At 39.9% G+C, this 20,762-nt stretch overlaps 1 protein-coding gene across 8 annotated transcripts in view; it reads right to left on the reverse strand.

Annotated features, from left to right (window-relative positions):
* Window positions 1-3,593: 3,593 nt before the first annotated feature.
* Window positions 3,594-20,762, reverse strand: part of C13H8orf48 (chromosome 13 C8orf48 homolog) — a 28,028-nt gene continuing 10,859 nt past the window's right edge. For 5 of the 8 annotated variants that reach the window (XM_075940840.1, XM_075940839.1, XM_006136149.4 and 2 more), the window contains 4 exons: window positions 20,428-20,553; window positions 11,742-11,977; window positions 8,997-9,149; window positions 3,594-7,017 (listed from right to left, as the gene is read on the reverse strand). In XM_075940840.1, coding sequence (XP_075796955.1) covers window positions 6,913-7,017; window positions 8,997-9,149; window positions 11,742-11,977; window positions 20,428-20,553 — 620 coding nt within the window. In that variant the 3' untranslated portion in view covers window positions 3,594-6,912. The remainder of the gene's footprint in view (window positions 7,018-8,996; window positions 9,150-11,741; window positions 11,978-20,427; window positions 20,554-20,762) is intronic. The other 3 variants (XM_006136150.4, XM_014580136.3, XM_006136151.4) reach the window with 3 other exon arrangements.

The following is a 20,762-nucleotide window of genomic DNA, read 5'->3' on the forward strand; positions in this document are numbered from 1 at the left end:
CAGTATAAGTAAAAAATATTCAATTGTTTTGTTTGTTCAAAGTAAAAACAAGTCAACCATGCATTTTAATTTTATTTACTAAAAACAGTAGTCAAGCCCTGCCTCCCTAAAGGAGTCAAAGAGCCAGAGTCTCCACCCATGCCAATTGACATAGCTGATGAGATTTGACAGAGCCATGCTGATATGCATCAGAAGATGATCTGGCCCCAAATTTCATAAGCTAATGGGTTTTTCTGAGTAAGGTCCACAGAATTTTACTCAAAAGAACACCCAAAGACTTCAAGAAGAATTCCATACAGATGGGGCTTGTAGGTTGAGGCCTATGTTTGCTAGCAGACTCTGTGTTGATAATTCTCTTTATTTTGTTTAGGGTCCAATGCGGCAAATTGCTGATTGCACTTTACTTCTATGGGAATTGAGGGCACTCAGCACCTCAGAGGCTGGGCTCAGATTTATTAAGAAGCATATAAACTGAACACACATTTTTTAAGGCTTGCAATTATTTTCAACCAGGCTTACTATGGTGTGTTTCTATTTTCGTAGCCTAAAATGTTATGTCATGCAAAAGATGCCGACTCTATTGTGGGTAACACATGTAAGTAATATTTTCTAACAAAGTGTTGGATGTAACATTGGTATAAGTAGCTGTTTTAAGATGTAGAAAAATATTTAAAAAATGCAAACAAAAATCCAGCTCAAATATATAGCTTGCTTGCAATTACCATTAGCCAGTGCTGTATGCATTTTTAAATAAGTTATAATACTGTGATAATACTGTACACTTGCTTCTGTAGGCAACAAAGTTCAATTTAAAAACTGGCAAGAAAATGTAAATGTTCTTAATAGTGGTAACAACTAAAACATGGATTTTCAAAAGCAGACTCTGTTATATGCTATGGGTCTATTTTACAATGTATTTATGGATCATACATACTATTCAATGTGAGAACAAATAGTACTATTTTATTACAAAATAAAGAAGTGCAATAAATGCCAATGTCCAGAAGGTAAATAATGATTTCACAGGCCCTCTGATATATTTTATTTGCAACTTGAAAGACATGTTCTGAAAAGAACAAGGCACCCAATACTCTACTGGGGGAAAATGGCAAAATAGAATCCCCCAAATCACTCCCTCACAAAGCAATGTTCTAAGCTGTGCTGTGGCACGGCCCCACAGCTGCTTAATGAGCCCCTCTCAGGGCCCCTTGCATGGAACTGCTTGGCGGAGGGAAGGGGGGGGGGCACTTTTCCCCTCAGGTACAGCAGCAGCTTCCTGCTGAGGACAGAGCAGCAAGAGACTCACTGGGACAGACTTGCTGCTCTGTCCTTAGCAAGAAGCTGCTGCTATAGCTGAGGGAGAAGTGCCCTTCCCCCAGCCAGTTAGCTGCATGAGCGGAGCCCTGAGCCCCCGGCTGGGCAAGGCTCAATAAGCAGCTATGAGGCCACACTACTGTGCAACTTAGAAAGAACCTTGCTCACAAGTCAACAATCCCATTTTCATCTCTGTATATGTAAAGACTTACGGTGTATCAGCCATGTGGGAGAAAGGGACAGTAGATGGAGGATAAAAATGCAGACCTAACATATACAGTATTGATTCATGCTTTTGTGGAAATAAAAAAACCCTCAAACATTTTTAATTTTTAAGGAAGTGCCACTTACTATAACACCTATGCTGTATGCAGCAGCAATTTGCACGTTTGTATATCCAGCTAAGTTTTTGTTCAATGGAGACAATAAAAGGTAATTTCTCTGTTACACCAGATAGTATTTAAGTTGTGACGAAGTCTCGGAGCACATTCTTATTTTAAACAATGTACATATTAGAACAACATTCAAACCCAGGGTATATAGGCTGGGGTAACTGAGCTGAAACCAGGAGAGCTAGCCCAGATTTGCAGTGGCATAGAATCTGGGCACTGCATCAATATGACGATTAATCCACATAGGAGAACAGCGTTCAATACTCCCGAAAAACTGTGTGTTTGAATGAATGGGGTCAGACTAACTTCATCAGCACTGATGATATTGGCTACAGTGAAAATTGTCTCAAGGAGGGAAAGGCAAAATTTGTATAATTTTGGCACCAATGAAGCTGTGTAGATTGTTCACCTGGGATGAATTTCTGACAAGGCTGGGTGCACTAGGGACCCTGTGGCAATTCCATACCTCACTCCCAGTGAATGTGGCCTGCACACAATGACAAACATCTCTGCTCTTGTTTAATTCAGTCTAGTTCTGTCACAAGTGAATATCATAACCATCTAAATGCATTGCAGTGCCCTATGGGAAAGTAATGGACACTTTGGCATATTTTCCCATGGTAAACATCCATATCACAGAGTCCACTCCTATAACTGGTGCTCCAAAGAAAGCTTAAGGAATGAATGGGCTTGTACCATCATCATCCCCTCAGATGAGATCTCTTCAGGGAGAGGTGGGACAGTTCAGGGGGACACAAAGGTCACTGCTGTATCAGTCTGGTGCTAGTTTCAGATAACAATTTTTCAGGTTATCAATTCAGCAGCATTCACGGTGAGGTTAGCAACAAATAAAGTGTAGCATCACAAAAGGCATTACCACTGAATATGTAAAATAAATCAGTGTATGTAACAAAACCAAATCACAGTGTGAACACAATGAAAACCAAAAAAGAAAAAACTCACTGACACTTAACAATGCACAGACTAACGTGTTTCAGTGTCACATCCACTTATATGACTTACCCCTCATCAGACTTGCTTCTTGTATATCCCAACGAACACAGACAAAGAAAGTAGGTAAATACATTTTTCTTCCTTAGTTTTAAAGATTTTTCTTCAGATCAAAACAAAAATCTCAGAAAAATAAATTGCTCTTAGGGAGTGTAAAAAAATAGAGCACTGATATAGGTGACCATGTCAAATTTTTTTTGTTACTAGTCTCAGTCCCTGCAGAAGTATGAAATAAGCAAGTTACAGATAAGCTCTCTCATGTTCTTCATACTTATCATCACCAACAGCTGCAACGAGGTAATAGAAAATAAGTGCTCAGATCCCAGAGTTACTGTTGATAAATATGAAAGAGAAGAACTCCAAAACTATGAGAAGTCCTGTGGCACCTTAGAGACTAACAGATTTATTAGAACATAAGGTTTCATGGGCAAAGACCCACTTTGTCAGATGCATGACGAAGTGGGTCTCTGCCCATGAAACCTTATGTTCCAATAAATCTGTTAGTCTATAAAATGCCACAGGCGTTCTCCTTGTTTATGCAGATTCAGAGTAACATGGCTACCCCTCTGATACTCAACTCCAAAACTATTTTCTCAGACTGCAGTCCTGAGTAATAGAAAAATACACACACCACAGTATGAGGGTTTAATTTTTATATAAATTTTCTAAACTACCTCTTTAAGGTGGGTGCAAATGGTGCATTGTTGGAAAATAAAATTGGGAAGTGCCTGATCCAAAGATCTTATAATCCAGTGTATTTACACAAATGGTCAACAACTAAGGGTATGTCTACACTCGCACCCTCTTTCGAGGGACGGATGCAAATGCAGCTGGGCGAAATTGCAAATGAAGCACATATTTGAATTTCCCATGCTTCATTTGCATAATCGCAGAGTGCCACTATTTTGAAGTACCCTATTTTGAAATAATAGACACGGTTATCGTATATATAGTAGCCCAATGTCTGAGACTCTAACACTGAAATGCTGGCTGTTCCCGCTGGGTGGTGCTGTTCCCTGAAATGCTGGCTGTTCCCTCTGGGCGGCCCGTGCTGCATGGGGAGTGAGGGGCCCAAACGTCATGGCCCCGCCCCACCCCTCGCCTTCCGCCGTGGCACTCGGCTGACTTCTGCACCGCTCAGCCAGGCTGCCGCATGGGAGCAAGAAGCGCAAGCGACCGTTTGGGCTCCGCAGTCCCCCGAGTGAGAAGCAGGAATGGGAGGAGAGCTGAGAGAGAGAGGGGGAGGCAGTAGGAGGAGAGGAGAGAGAGAGAGAGTGCGAGACCCCAGAGGCTCAGGAGAGAAGACTGACGCGGAGGAGAGACCTGAAAATCCCGTCTTATGACGGGGTAATTGGCTAGTTTTGAAAGAAATCCCTTCTTTTTAAATAACCCGGTTATTTGAAAAAAGGGGTTTCTTTCAAAATAACCACATTTACACAGCGTTTGTTATTTTGAAATAGGGTATTTCGAAATAGCAGCGGTCCGCGATTATGCAAATGAAGCGCAGGAAATTCAAATCCGTGCTTCATTTGCAATTTTTCTCAAATGCATTTGCATCCCTCTTTTGAAAGAGTGTAAGTGTAGACATACCCTAAGAGTTAAAAAGAAATGCTTCAAGATTTACAGTGAAAATTTAGACAACTAAAGCAAGGTTCAAATGCACTGTCAACACCTTAACATATATTTTGAGTCCTCTATCGGATATTCCCTGTTTTTAGTAGTGAAACAAAGCTGCACAGATGCATTCTTTTGAACTGTGTTATGCAAGGGGATTTTTTCAGTGAGTATTACGCCTGGCCTCATTTTTTGTGGAGGTGCTTTGCTACCACTAATCCAAAACAGAGCCCTAATGAGAACTTATGTTCTTATATTGAGTTGTAACTGGGGATCTTTTGCCAATGGAGTTAAAAAATGGTGAACAAAGAATAAGAGTCTGGAAAGGGTGTAGGAGGAGAGTCACAAAAATCTGGGGCAAAGAGAATGAACAGGATTATAAACATGGAAGACAGGAGTCTTATGGGGAATTTTAAGAGACTTAAAGATGGTGCAGTAACAAAAAAAAGTCAGTGGCATCTTGCTCATCATATAAGATAGCTATATAAATTGCAGTCATGATCTATAACTGAAAGTGACAGTAATGGGAGTCCTTAAGATGGGCTTCTATGCCTAGAGGGTTGCTAGAGGATAGAATAAGCTGCCAATGAAGGAATGAGAACAGCTAGTATTAAAGAATTTAATACTGCTCTAGAGATTCTCTGAGGGTCTAACCTATTCAGGCAAAACTAATGAAACCATTCATGGAGGTTATTCATATCACAAGATCAGGGATAATCTAAGTGAGCCTCTTATTTCTTCCATCCAAATTTATTTTCATGTTTTATATTGATGAGTGTGTTGTAAAACCATATGGCTAAACACACAACCCTGTGCACACTGATCTGATAACTACAATACATAATGTATGCAATAGAGGTGTTCTAATTAGATTAATCAACAAATCGAATAGTCGATGGGATTTACAACGACTATTCTATTAGTTTATAATGGCGCTTCCACTTTGAAATGTAGCAAGTGCCACAACGTTCCACCTTTGAAATGTACAAGAGCCCCAGCTCTGCTGGCCCCAGGCTCCATGCAACGCTTCTGCTTTGAAATGAGCAAGAGCTCCAGTGGGGCCTCTTGTACATTTCAAAGGTAGAACGCCGCTGCTGCCCCTCCTATCGATCTGGAGAAGGGGGGGAACCAGCTTTTAAGCCAGCTCCCCGCAGTACCCCCTCCACGTCCCTCCTCCTACTGCCTCCTTCTGATAGACACAGCTTGGGGTGGGGAAGTGACTAGTCAACTAGTGTGTCAACTATCCAATAAGCTTTTGCTTATCAAATAGTCAGCTAGTCAATTAGTTGCTTACATCCCTAATATATAACTACATACATGTAGTTTAAACAAATAGAAAAAATTAACCCCATCAATAGATTTTCCTTTTACCAAAAGGGAAAAAATGTAACACCAAAGTACCATTCTAATGTCTTAACAGGCTACTAAACTATTAGGCAGTAACCTCCTTCATAAGCGAATTTGATAGGCAAATGTCTTCCAACACCGTCAATTGCTGTAGAAGGTCCACACACTCTGAACCCAGAAAATATGGAGGTTTTGGAGGCCAGCAAGTCTGCAACTCATGCGGATCCTCTGGCTACACATCCCTTGTAAGAGTGATGCCATGTGTTAAAGTTGTTAGTGGAAGCCATGATAGTGACCATAATTATGGTCATAGCTCTGCTGCACACATGCCCCGTGCCCTGCCTAGAGTGAGCAGGATTTCATTGTTTCTGGCCTTCAGAGATGTCCTGTGCAAAGCCCTTTTACTTGGACTTCCTATGTGGAGCCAGACTTTCACCCAAAAATAACCTCAATGAGACAGTGACATTCTTGTTCAGCAATCAATAGAAAGTGACAGCAAATGCAATAGCATGTTGAGAAAGCAGTGAAAATATTATCTTAATTAACATTTTAGTCCAGTTTTATTCTATATTTTGTTTTCTTTTTCTTTCTGAACAACCATCCCTGACAGACTCCATGATTAATGTAATGCCATTTCTGGTGCTATTGGCATCCACAGGGTTAATGATTTATTTCAGTTCATAGTCTCATTATTTCAGTTCTATAAATGCCCAGTGTCATTTTATTCCTTCTACAGTTACTCTACAACCTTTTCTTTCTCTCCTCCACCTGGGGCTCTTGCTTTCAATTTAACAGGAGGCAGTAGGCAAAGATTGAACTGAAGCCCAATAATTACACCTCCCCGCCCAGAAAAACAGAACCATCTATTTTTTGTACAGATGGAAGAAACAGTGAGCTGCTCTGAAATCCCATAAGCAAACTCACAAAAACAACAGTTATTGCTTGTCAGAGTAATAATAAAAAAATGTCAGCTTCCATAATTTGAAAAATGTATTGGTTGGATTACACTGTATTGCAGCTTTTGTATTCGGGAAGAACACGGAGCAAGACTGTCAGCTGGAATCCTGTGCTCTGGATTTTTCTGGTTCCATCTGCAGGAATATTTACCCATCGCTCAGTTTATCACTAGCAAAACAGGTTGTGTCTTCATTAGTAGACATGAAGCACGTAAGTGTCACCAGCAGATTTTTGCTAGCTCTTACATTCTTTGATTAAGGCTCATCTTACCCAGACCCTACACTTTCCTACCATTCTCATTCAGTCTTTTCCATATGTTCCTCGGGTCCTCTGAAAGTTTGGGAAGAGTTGTGTGTATTTCTCCTATAAGTGTGAGTGAGTCCTGAAATAAAAGAAAACTGCAGTGAGGCATTATATTTTGGACTCCCACTACCTGTCACATACTCTAATGACGAGGACTAATTTAAGGGCCAAATCATCCCTTGTGCAGGGCTACCTATAGAAGGACCAGAAAATTTCATGAGTCATAGCTCACAATATCTGACATCTGAAATGGACAGGAGCACAGAGGGTAACTGCCTTTATTCAGCTCCAGCCTCCATAGGTGTGCATGTAGCAAACCATGCTGTCAGGGCCTCACTGCAATCCACTTCAGAAGGCTTTCCTAGCATAAAAGTAGGACTCTATGGAGCAGACTGCTGACTGGGTCAACATTATCTTGATCTAGAGGAAATTATTTTCAATTTGTTGAAGATGCTGCAAACCAGCCATCTCCTCCGGCATAATACCGAAGCAGAGTCTGAATTGCAGAATCTAGGGTTGAAAGTGCTTTGTAACACTGACAGATGGACAGAGCATGATGTAGAACCACTCTTCCTCCTCTTTCCTCCTCCTGAATCTATGGCCAGTTTTCACTAGGTCTGACTCCTCTCCATTGGATCAGACACTCAGGAGCCTTGATTAAGAATATGATGTAAACACTTCGATAGGTTAGAATAAAGAGCAGTAGGAAAACTGGCAACTACAAAACTGACTTCAGGTACAAGACAGGATGATATGAGAATCCTTAAAATAAGGGATGAAATGTCCATGTCAAGCAGGAAACTACTGTAAATGAAAGGCTTCTGCATTCCAAATCTATAATCCACAAAGTGCTGCCACCTTGAGCTCATTGAAGATGTAAGGAAAAATCAGACAAGGTTTCTATCTGAAACCCCATGAGAACACTTTTTATTTTCCTGAAATTCAAATGGCAGCCCCATAACAGTCCTGGTTAAGAAAGAGTAGCGCGAACAGCCTCTGTGACAGTAAAGGTGTCTCTGCATCCATGCAATGCAGCAGACCCTTTGTACTACAGAAAATCCTTTGACAAGACAGAAAATGGGATGGAAGCCTGTGTAGAAGTAACCAGCAAGCACTTATAACAATGATATACGGTAACTTACTTTGTTTTTGGCTAGCCAGTCAGAAAACAGGTCATGGGAAATCACTCCAGACATGCCCAAAATAAAAAACACACCTCTGGAAAATGCGGAGCCAGATTTTCAGCTAATATAAATCAGTCGCTCTATGGACATGATCAGCACAAGGGGCACCTCTATACTTACCAGATTGACACTCAGGAGGTTGATCTTCTGGCATTCAATTTAGCAGTTCTAGCAATCCCCTCTAAATCAAACAGTGAGGACAGCTTCCAACAGTGATCAGTACTCCTCCTTTTGCCAGGGGTAAGGGAATCCAATCGGAGCATTTGCTCTCATTGGCCTCCCGCTGTGTAGCTAGAATTGGGTACATTAAGCCGACCTTCCCAGTCTAGTGTAGACCTGGCCAACGTGAGGATCTAGCCTAGAGGTTGGCAATAATTTCTGAAGTGAGGCTACTTCACAAATTTTTGAAGTGGCCCTGGTACACCCCAGAATGGGTGGGGCCAGGAGACTGCACTCCCTCACCCATGGACCCTATTGGCTGAGGATGGAGGAGCGTGTGAAGTCTTTGCTTCCTGTCTGCTAGTGGCTAGAGAGAACCACAAGTTGTTTCGAATAGGTGGCAGTTCCTTCTAGTGCTGTGCACCCCTGGCTGGGGGGGAGGAGATTTTGCGCACTCCCTCCCCCCACGTCTTGGGGGCAGGGGAGCGGCAAGGCATCTGCAGACCGTATCAACCAGCTTGGTGGCACGCATCCGGCTCGCAGAGGCTGCCTTGCCCACCCATGATCTAGCCCCATGCAGATGACATGGGGTCACATTCCATCCTGACTCTCACTGCATGATCATAGATCAGGATGCAATTTGGTTCATGGTTTCCTCAAATGCAAGTGTGTGCAAATAGTACCAGAGTGTTTGTTTTAAACAACATTTTCTTACTTTGGCATAAATCTGTTGTTCTAATTTATCTTGGAGTAAAGCTTTTTCCACTAAAGTCTTTTTTTGTTTGAGAAAGTTAATCTTGGCCAGCTCTTCCCCCTTTTTCCTACAATCATGGCATTGTGATGGCTGGTGTACTTTAGCTTCTGTCACCTGTAAGATGAGAAATTGAGAAAATGAATGAGTAACATATATCCTAGCAAGACTGTCACTTGTATTAAAATAAATAAAAAGTACAGCTATACATATAGCTTCTGAAGAGAAAGATTTGTTTTTCTAGGGATTCATAAATTACTTCATAATCTTTTTCACAATATTGTCTTGGTGAACTGGTCTGAATGACTTTTGCACTAAACTACATTTATTTTCCCCCATGTGTTACCCTTTCTAGCTGCAGTAACTTTGTTTCATTTAAGGTTAATCTGATTTTTTTTTTCAGCCATCATATTGCTGCCTAGTAATATACCAGATTTTTCCTGTACTAGGCTAATTTCCCTTGAAATGTACATGCCGTCCCTTGCCTGAAATGTATGTGCCATCTTTTAAAAGATAATAAATATCTTCACCCTGAAGAGATATTGGTTCAATTATGTACATACGGTTCTGAAATAAAATCCAAAGTAAAATTATACAAGCAGTTTGCCTCAAGTGCTGAATAACAACATCTATTAGGGTATGTCTATACTTGCACCCTATTTCAAAATAGGGATGCAAATGAAGACATTCAGAACTGCAAATGAAGCCAGGATTTAAATATCCCGTGCTTCATTTGCATATTTGTGTTCTGGCGCTATTTCGAAATAACAGACGCTGTTAAGACACGGTTATTTCAAGAGAAAACCCTTCTCTTGAAATAACCCTTATTCCTCATACAATGAGGTTTACCAGTTATTTCGAGAGAAGGGTTTTCTCTCGAAATAACCGCGTCTTAACAGCGTCTGTTATTTCGAAGTAGCGCCAGAACATGAGTATGCAAATGAAGCATGGGATATTTAAATCCCGGCTTCATTTGCAATTTCGAATGTCTTCATTTGCATCCCTATTTTGAAACAGGGTGCAAGTGTAGACATACCCTTAAAGTTTGTGTTAGTTTATTTGCTTATTTATATAAGGATTTGAGTCTGATCTCACTTATACAGATGTAAATCTGTATTAACACTATGGAATTACACCAGAGTAAAAACAAAATAAGTGAAAGAAGAGTCAGGCTTATAGACTGCAACAAATTTATTAGTAGCTGTTTTTTTTATTGCATTTTAGTGTAACGTAAGGAAGTAAGAAGTTGTAATTTCAAAACTGTTAGAAAATGAATCTGTCGATATCTCATAAACACCAAAAAGAAAGAAACAAATTTAAAAAAAACCCCACTATTCCCTGCTCACTTGGCATAGGGTTAGCTGATAAAATGATTTTACATGGTGTATTACAGAAAATTAAAGTAAATGTATGTGATAGTAACTGAAGCAAAAATACATGACTGCAATTATTATTCACAAATCATTTTTGGTTATAACAGAATTATTGTCTGATGAAGACATATCGTACACAATTCAAACACTTTCCAACACCAAGATTTAGGGGTAAAAGCATCTGTAGGTGATGACTGTCACAGTATCATATTCAAGCACAAAGTTAGAATTCAAGGATCACTGGAGAATAAACAACAGTTTGATTACACACACACACACACACACACACGAAAGGAACATTGTTTGTCTCAGTGTGCCTGTCCTATGGGAAAAGAGCCCTGGACTGGCAGAAAAGAAAAGCCCTTCAAACTATTAAAATGACATGCACATTTTACCAAGCTCGTTGATGCAACCCAAATTGCATCAGGAATACTTTATATTTCAGGGAAGTGTTAAAAATTAAAATATGGCAAAAATGAAAGATCAAGCATTTAGGAGTTTCCATTAAAATGTCTAAACACTGCTTGGGTTTTGTGCAAAAGAATGACAAATAAGCACCAAGAATTTTCCATGTAATCTTAGGTTACAAATTATTTTGCTAATGTGTCCTTCACAGGGCTAATGTCATATCTATGTGCTAAAATATTTTAGCTTTGTCTCTGTGGATATTACCTTTGTTATCTAGGAACCCTGATGTCTGTTCTTCTGTCAAAAGATAAACCATGCGAGATGCCAAGTGACACAAAGGTGAAGAGCTATGAAGCAATATTTACTTTCTGTGACTGAAGTAGCAAGAGAGATTCTGACCTCTCTTGAGCGGAGTCAATGCAACTTTGCACATTAACCAATGGCATTATTGTAGTGGAGATGCCAAACCATCTCCTGGACAGTGAGCGCGTCTCTGATGCCTTTCCCCAGACTCCACACATCACTTCCAGAACAGCTTTGTACACAATGGGCAAGGATAGCCTGACAAGTGTCACGTACAACTCTACTCCCCAGTTAACCTTACGGTCACAGAGAACAATAATAACTGTTCACTCCTCCCTCTGTAAATTACTCATATCATATGTAACATCCCAATGAAATATTAAGCATTTTTTCAGTAGGCAACATTTTATATAATTTGTATTTACTAAACACATTCTGTAGCATGGGGTTTAATGAGAAAATTGGAAACATAAATCCTGCCGTTCTCACTAAGGCAAAACTCACAATGAAGTCAATGGGAATTTTGCATGAGTAAGAACAGCAGCATTTGGCCCGTATAGTTTTAATTTTAATTTAGCAGTCCTCCCAAAACAAATAGGCATGATAAATGTTTTGGTTACAGTACCTGTTTCATTGTGTCTCTGATATTTTTAAGATGGATTCTGTTCAATAGTTGATCAGGAATAGTACTGTTCAAGTCACCTGTCACTGGCTTCTCTGAAGTAATTCCATGCTGCAGTTCTTTATGTTTGCTGCTCTTTGGTTGTTTAGACTTCAACTGATGATGTATCTGGTTGATCTTAATTGTGCAAAAAGACTGCAAAGCATCCAATTCTTCATCTGATACCTCAGTAATTTCTGCTAACAGTGCATCATCAAAACAAAAAACTCAATTACTATTTCAAAGAGAAGACTTTTGAGTCCTCTAACTACTGTGACCTTTTATCATGTAATTTAAAAAACAACAGCCTTACAACATCAGGTATGAAGGTATTTGCATTCATAGTAGTAATGTATCATTTATACATAAATTTAGTATAATCCATTTAGAAAAATGCAAAGTATAAAAAACCTCTATGATGCACCCAAAAGGAAAGAGTCCTTAAAAGAGGGAAGAGGACAAAACTCACATGAAAAGAAAGTACTTGGTGTGCACACACAGAAGAGAAATGCAAATTTATTAAAGATAAAAAGTAAAAGTGGCAAATAAGGCAATATAGAAGTTACTTTTAGTTTAGATATTAAATACATTGATGGAGATCATATGATTGTCTAATTTGGAGTTAACCCTTTCTCAGAAGGAACTGCAATCTGTTAGCGCAAAATGCATTTACACTTTAAGTGAGAACACCAGCTCTGATGGCAAACTCTACACACATTTTTAGTTACAGCTGTATTAAGAACAACTGCTGGAAAATATCTAAAATATTTTACATGATCTGAAATTCATCCTCATACATTTAAGGAAAATGTTATTTCATTAGCAAACACTTTCCTCCCAAGTTTCAATGCTCAATTCAGAAATTCTTTATGTGTTTCTCTTTAAACATCAAATTTCACTCTCCAATTTCCTTCCTCTTTTCAGGTGCATTTAATAAATAAAAAAAGTGAGAGAGTAGAGTTGAGACAGAAGCATAATAAAGAGCCAACACCCACTGAAGTCACCAACTCATTCCATTGATGTCCATCGGCATTGGAGCCAGACCATAACGAACATATAAAACAAGTAAAAAAATGTCTTGTGGTTACTATTTGGATATTTCACTAGCAGCATTGCTTTGCTGTGTGATGGCTTCTTGAAGCCCTCATCTGTTACACTGTTTTTAAGTTTTTTATGGAGGATAGAGTGTTTCTGTACATCCACATTCTACATGCTTTCATATGATCGCCAAACAAAGCCCAAATGCATGTGTTTACATTCGTATTATTAAAAAACGTTAGGCTGTGCCTGCCAAACCTATGTGAGAGTATAAGTGTATCCCTCCTGTAGGCTGTTCCTCTTCCACTCCTTTGTAATATCTTGTCTAAAATTTGACTATAGTCTTTTAAAGGCTGACACCTGGTCTTCCTCAGCAACAAACACCAAGATTCCAGAGCTACATCCCTAGCACCAGTGCTCCAATTTTGTCTGTGCCTTAGGGCATCACCACAATACAAATATTAAAAATATAATAAGCTACAGTACAAAATTCATCTTAAATACCTTGTGATGAATTTAAAGTGAAGTCTACAAGATGCAGCTCTGGAATTTTGGAGGGAAACAGAACACCATTTCAAAAATCCAGCCTATCTTTATAAAAAGCAAGCAGATTTATATTTAAGATTAACTGAAGTTGAAATCAGTGAGCCTTGCTTTATGGACCATAAAGAAAGTGAATGAATTGTAAAAGCCACAGTTCAGAATCAATTGTAGCAAGGTAATTTATTCCTCCTTTAGACTTGGTGAATCAATTCCACTAATGACAAAGCAAGACATGGTATTACCTTGTATCCCACTTATATGAATAAGAATGAGCCACAATTAAAAGTAATACAACTAAATTGCCTTTTTCTTAGGCAAGATCATAGAGGTTTGATTGGAAACAATAATTGCAGCCATCAAGTCCTTTCCCCGCAAATGCAGTACATAGGCCATGTTACATAGTTGGACTGATCCTTTGAAGAGGCACTGAGTTTTAATTATACTAATCAACGGTGCACATGTACACGTGTACTGCACTCAGAATGAATAAAGCAAAAAAGAAGCTACCATTGCAAAAATCACTGCCTGGGTTATATTTATTTCACAGAGATACAGATCTACAACATACTGTGGGAGATCTCAAACCAAAGCCCACATGCAGCACTCAGGCCACAATTGACAGTTTGCAACCCAGCAGCTTAACTGAGAACTATGAAAGGGCCCAGAGAAGGATTAGCTCACAGAGGGCTCCACTCCAAACCTCCCAAATGGGGGAAACATCCAACCCTCTGATTGGCTAAAGAATACTATAAAAACCAAGAAATAAAAACAGGAAGTTGTCTACACACGAGGAATCTTTGGCTGGCTGTGATTATGGGTGCCTCCTGCTTACTTGTCTCATGGACTCTCCATTCCTGTTTTGCTCCTGTTTCCTGCAATCAATGTCAGACTATTTTTTTTAAAAAACTAACAGCTGGAGAATCTTGGACTCAGATTTTACTGAAACATGAGGCAGCAAATAAAAAGGAATGAGTTAAGTTTCTACACACTGTAAATTTGTAAAGCTAGTCTTCTATACCCTTGTACCCTGTTAATCTCTAGTCCTTCCAGACTCCTGCATATATGTACAGTATTTGTCTTTCTTTCACATGCTAAGATAGAGCATGCAGAGAGTGTTTTGTTTTAATACAGTTTTTTTCTCTGTCTTTTCTCTCCTTTCCCTTTTTGGGCTAGACATGCTTGAATACTCATTCTCCATTTGTGGTGACAGACGTAAATGTCACTGTGTATTTCTCTACAGACAATCTCTGATAGTGCTGATTACTGTTCCAGAAACACACTTAGCTGATGCTTGGTTTCCCAGAACCCTGCATGTTGGGTCATTCCCAAGCCCTTATTTCCAGGGACTTAAAGGAGGGCATCAAATTAGAACTGTATTTTACATACTTCGTAAGATCATAAAACATTGAACATGAGGGAATTCAAGCACAACAAACTAAATCACCCAGCCGCTCGCATTATAGTAGCATTGAACACACATCATGTAGATTAGCAAGTCACTATTTCTATTTTAAAGCTTGCTTTGTGGTTTATAGCTCACTGACCTACATGGTTTTTGTTTTCCACATGGAAGTGCATTTAGAGAGAAAACAGTGTGAATGCTATATAAGTGAAAATAATATAAAAGGAAATGATCAGTTGTCTACTGTTTGATTTATTTTGAACTTTACATTGTTCAAATCAGACTTGGATTTAATACTAGGACCATGGCAAGCATTTTGTTGGTATTTTGACCTACTTATTTCTGGTATTTTAAAAAGAGAACCTGTATGACGGGTAAAAGAAAATTATTTGTGAAAAGCACATTGATATGACGTTAGCCCTGTCACGGTGATCACACAATAGCAAAATACCTTGGATTTCCTACATGAGCCTCAAGCATCCTGCTCCCCTGTATAATTAACTAAAATAAATAAATAAAAATAAATAATAATATATGGCACAGATCCTTGAGCATTTACCCTGTCCTTACCAATGCAAAGGAGCAGCATGCTGGAGGCTCATGCTGGAATTCCACACCCCCTGCATGTTGCAAACTTGTAATCCACACTGCTGGAGGTTTTGGGAAAAGGACAACAGCCATTGGATTTTGACTATGTCTGTGTGTGATCCAAACGCTTCCTTCTCCAGTGCAGTCTGCTGCTGCACCACAGCTTGTATGAGGGAGGGGAGGTTTCCAGCCCCCAAAATTTCCTCCTGAATCCCCTCCTACAAGACTGTTTATTTGTGCTAGGCATCAGCACCCGAATATCTTTATATGACTAGTTCACTCTGAAATTCAAGGGCTTCAGCAGAGGCCTTGCAACCTGAGTCCTGACACCCAGGGCTGAAGTTCTCAGATTTTGGCTTTGATTTTGGACACGGGGCTCAGGCTCCCAGTCCCAGGGCCCACAAGTCAAAGCTACCCCGGAAACCCCATTTAAAGGAGTCACATTCTACTTTGTAGCCCCAACACAAAGTTTGAGAACTGCTGGCCTACAATTATGGGAAAAAAAATACCAGGCAGAAATATTGTACAAAACTATCCAGAAAATTAATATTCTCTTTCTATATATAAAAAGAGTTTTTCCTGCGCGTGACAGAATGACGTCATCAGCCTACTTGAAAGTGTAGTCTCAGTGTCTTGCTTACTTGCACTTCAACCAGAACCAACTGTGAAACTGAGATCTGTCTGTAGCATGTGTGTGAGCAATAGACAATTAACAGTTTTTTCTACACAGCTTCATTTGTTCACTTTTCTATATAATCAGTGCAAGATTAACAGGCTCTCTGGCTGTGAAAGTGGCCAGATAAAGGGGAGGTGGCAAGCATAGCAGGGACAGGGTGCAGCTCCCTATTAGATCATAAAAATGCTGTAAAGACAAATCTGTGTCTGACGTGTCTTAACCACAGGATACAGGTGGTGCATCAATGCTAGTAAGAATAAAGGGAACTTACGCAACCTATAGAAAATTGGGGTCCCTTAAGTTTCCACGGGACACAGACTAATAAGAGAAAAGAGGGCTGAAGCTTTCATGGACATGTGCCAAATGTAGGTATAGATAGAATCACATTATAAAAAGGGGGATGCCCAGAATGGGAAAATTGAGCTCCCTATGGGAGACACCAGCAGGAACCATTCCTCTACTAATGATCAAGGCATGAGAATTCCATCAGACCCTAACACTATAGGTAAGGCTATACTTGTAATTTGTGCATAGAGCCATTAGAACAGAAGCTCGCTAACTGGCATGTCCATGTGGTGCCTATGCGCAGGGGTGATTGGGGAAGCTCTTTGTGTTATTCTGCCCACCAGCTTTGCAGCTCCCTCTGGCCAGAAACTGTCAGAAAATTATATACCAGTCTAGTACTAGATGACCTCATCTTCAACTATGTATACAAACAATTAAGAGGTAATCAAGATAGTATCCATGTAAAAAATAAGAAGCTCAGCTGACTACGGATTATAGCATGTATTAACTCCAAGAGGAATAGACATTTGTAGAATACAGCATATGAAACTCTTTGTTTCTCCTTGACCCACCTTCCTTCACTTCTTTCCTTCACTGCACTGGCAATAAACATAATTATGGATCCAAAGGATTAAACCTGCCAGTCCCTAATCCTAAGGGGAAAACATCACAGTAGTGCCTCGGGATAGGTCATTTATTCCACAAGTATGTAATGGAATTCTGACCACCTCTTCTCCAAGGGCCCCAGCAAGTCTATACCAGTTCCCCCAGTCAAGCAGCCCTGAGCCCCTGGCTGGATGGGGCTCATTAAGCAGCTACAGGGCCATGCTACTGCACAGCTTAGAGTTGAGAGTACTAGAATTGAAATATCCTTAGGCATGTAGGAGTTTGGATAGTTTATTGTCCTTTTTCTTCTGAGGGAGGTGAAGTGAGCACTGTAGATGGCTTGTTGGGTTTTAGTAAAGTCCAGCCAAGAGGAAGTGTGTGTGGAAGCTTGGGGTTTTTTTGTTTTTTAAATGGGAGCCTCTAGTGTTGAGAGCTCCTCCATGGTTTTCTTTTGTTTGTTGTATAATATGCTGATTACGTGGTTCCTCAGTTTCTTTGAGAGTGTGTGGCATGATCTTTTGCTGTAGTTTGTGGGATATGTAGATTGTAGTGGGTTTTTCACCTTCAGTCCATTAGGTATGATGTTCATCTGTTTGCACTTGGAGAGGAAGATGATGTCTGTTTGGATCTGTGCGAGTTTCCTTGTATAGTTGGATTTCCACTCCATATGGCTGAATGCAATGCCGTGCATGTTCAAAAGTTTCAAGGGGTAGCTGTGTTGATCTATAATAGAAAAATCTTTTTAAAAAAAAACCAAATAGTCCTGCAGCACCTCAGAGACTAACAAAAAATGTAGATGGTATTATGAGCTTTCGTAGGCACAACCCACTTCTTGAGATGAATGGAGTTGTTTTTAAGTTTATTCAGTTGCAGACTAACATGGCTACCCCTCTGAAACTTTAGAGACATATTGATAGATAATGCTTGTGGTTTTGTGTGTATGCATATATATTGTTAGAATATAATAAAACATTTCCTGTCTATCATTGTATTCTGTTAATTCAGAGATTAAAAAACAGATATTAACTATCTTGATTTCTTTTTGAGGTATATAGCAAATCACCTGCAAATAGCAGAGCTAGGCAATTGCCTTATATTAATCCACATAGCTAATTACTTACCTGTGATGCTTAGTAAACAGAAGGCTACTTCAAAAGCCTATTGCTCACCCAAGGACTGCATGACTCATGAAGATGCCTAGAAAATGTATAAAGGGCTTTTGGAATCTGATTCTTTCAACTCTGATCTGCTTCATCTTCATCCAAGGGAAATTTGAGTCATAAGACTGAGGTTTCCACATCCATGTGGACGGCCCTGATATTGAATGTTTGGGCAATTAATTGATTCCAAAGAGGACTCTGCAGTTCTAAAGGTCACCATCTCTATTACAAAACTAACCTAAGGACTCTATTCGTGTCTGTATGTATAATGATCTTTAAACCCATACTTTTAAAAAAAAAAAATTTAGTTTAATTTATAAGAATTGGCTGTAAATATCTATTTGGGTAAGGTCTGAGATATTCATAAACCTCTTATGTAACATATATGTTTCTTTAAGATTGGTAGAACTTTTTTATATGTTGAACAAGATTTTCAATAATCCTCCTTACATTGACTTGGCTGTCTGGGTGAAAGCCCAAAGCTGGGTTGTTTAAAGGGAACTATGCTTTGGTGTCTGTGTAACAAATAAAGTACGGTATACATTGTTTTGTTGCTGGCTTGGTAAATGCACCCATTTGTGGGATTGCTTGCCCCATTCTTCACAGTTTGCCCTAATTGAGTAACCTCAGGTTTGGTTTCCAAACCAAGCCACATCATGGCCACCCATTGCAAGGTCTTTTCTAACCTCATGTGCCCAGACCTGAGCAGAGAGTGGGCAAGTCATAACAGGCCTAGTTGGAATCTCTAGAGAACCAGCAATTATCAGAGTTCCACTTAAATTTGGGGAGCCTTGATCAGCCAGTAAAGGTGGTCTTTTATGTACCTCACTCCCCTGGGGTAGCCATTGATGTATGCCTCCTCTTCTATGACTTCTTCCAAGACCTGCCTCAAGGTAAGGTCTTCCTCTGCTCCTTTAAGAAGTCCCCATCAACTGCCAAACATTCCTGTCCAGCGTTATTGAATGTCTTAGTTTTGTGGTGGAGCTTTGTGCTGGTGGGACTGCATGCTGGTGTTTCTGGCCAGTTGGGGGATCTTTATCTTCGTCTTTAGGTCCCTCTTGGCCCAGGAGCCCCCTCTTCAATGGCCGAGAGGTTTGGTCTTCCCATTCATGCAAGATTTCTCTGAACCATGACAGTCGTGTGCCAGGATGGCTGGATAAACCAGTGCTGGGGCTATGTAAACCCAGTATACTTCATTGTGACACCCTGCCTCAAGGCACACTCTGGCATTTGGGCAAGGTTATACAATTGCATGAATGCACTGCAGGTGGACAGGAGCCCCAACTGAATTTGGGGACTTCACCAGGATAGCCCAGACTTGCATCTGATTGCATCCTGAATTGACAGGGGCCATGATCAGGATGCTGTTCACCCATTTGGGGATTTGGAGTTTGGCTGGACTCCTTTTCTGGACCCAGTGGCCCGCCACCTACCCCAGCTCCTGGCTACAGTCCATAAAGCAATTACACAGAAAGTGCCCCTCTTGATCACAATCATAGCCTTGGCTTTTGGATATTCCCATGCTCAGGACAGGTCTCAGTATCCCAAGTCCGCCCAGCAGGGCCTCTTCCTCACAGGAGAGTGGTCATGTGGTTTGGCTCATGCTATGAACTAGCATGGTTAGCAGTGGCCTAGATTTGTTCTGGAGTCTCCCGATTTTAGGCTTATGCTGCCCTCAATTAGCAGCCCAACATGGGCACCCTTGAGTTCCCCAGTTTAGGGGTTCTGCTGTCCAGGCCCTTCAGTCGTCAGATAGTCTTCCATCATGGACATCGCTTCTGCAAGGTGTGCCAGGTGGTGCCATTGCATCCACGCTTTTCCCCTGTGGGGAGAATCTTGATGAACTCTATGTACTTGGTTAAAGCTGTTATGTTATACATCATAAAGAAGAAATACTGGTGCCTCCTGTAGTGCAGTAAAGGAACAAAAACATCACAGACTAGCAGTAGCTAATGTTAACCAACAGGGCCATTTGAAATTACATTTCATTAACACAAATGTAATTGAAACAAAATGTTTGAAAAAAAAAATTCCAACCAGCTTTATTGCTGGTTAAAAATGCATCACAATTTTGGAGGATTTTTTAAATCAAAATTGAAATGTTGTCAAATCTAAATTTAAAAACTTTAAGAAGCTCTGATGACTAATGTACCTGTGGGGTTTCTGATATCACTATTTCACAGACAAGTTATGCAAGCTGCAGAAATAAAAAAGGGTGTGTCTAAAACAAACTTAAAGGAGAAATAAAATAAAACTGATTTTTTTCATTTTTTTGGAAAAACTTGAAAACATGCATGCTAACAAAAATTCTGATTTAAAAAACAATTATTTTCATATAGATTTTGAATTCACCTTTCTGTATTTTGATGATAGATTTGCCTTGCTTAATGTTATCTTCTTTATTTTTGAGAAGGCTGATCCATTTTCCAGTCAACTGTTTTATTATAGTTGCAGAGTTTGACAACTCAGACTGATCACCTACAAAAATATGTTAGCTTAGAAAATGCATTGCTAAAAGAACAGAACAGAAGCGAGACAAAATAAAACCAATGAAGTCAAAGAATCCTCTATCTGGATGTTACTGAATTTAACTCTGTGAAAACGGAACATTACCTAGATGTAAGAAAAAAACCTCAAAGCCACAGGAGCAAATGAAGAAAATCAGTGGATTTTCAGCTTCAGAAATT

The sequence above is a fragment of the Pelodiscus sinensis genome, chromosome 13 (genome assembly GCF_049634645.1).
Source record: "Pelodiscus sinensis isolate JC-2024 chromosome 13, ASM4963464v1, whole genome shotgun sequence".
Classification (NCBI taxonomy): Eukaryota; Metazoa; Chordata; order Testudines; family Trionychidae; genus Pelodiscus; species Pelodiscus sinensis.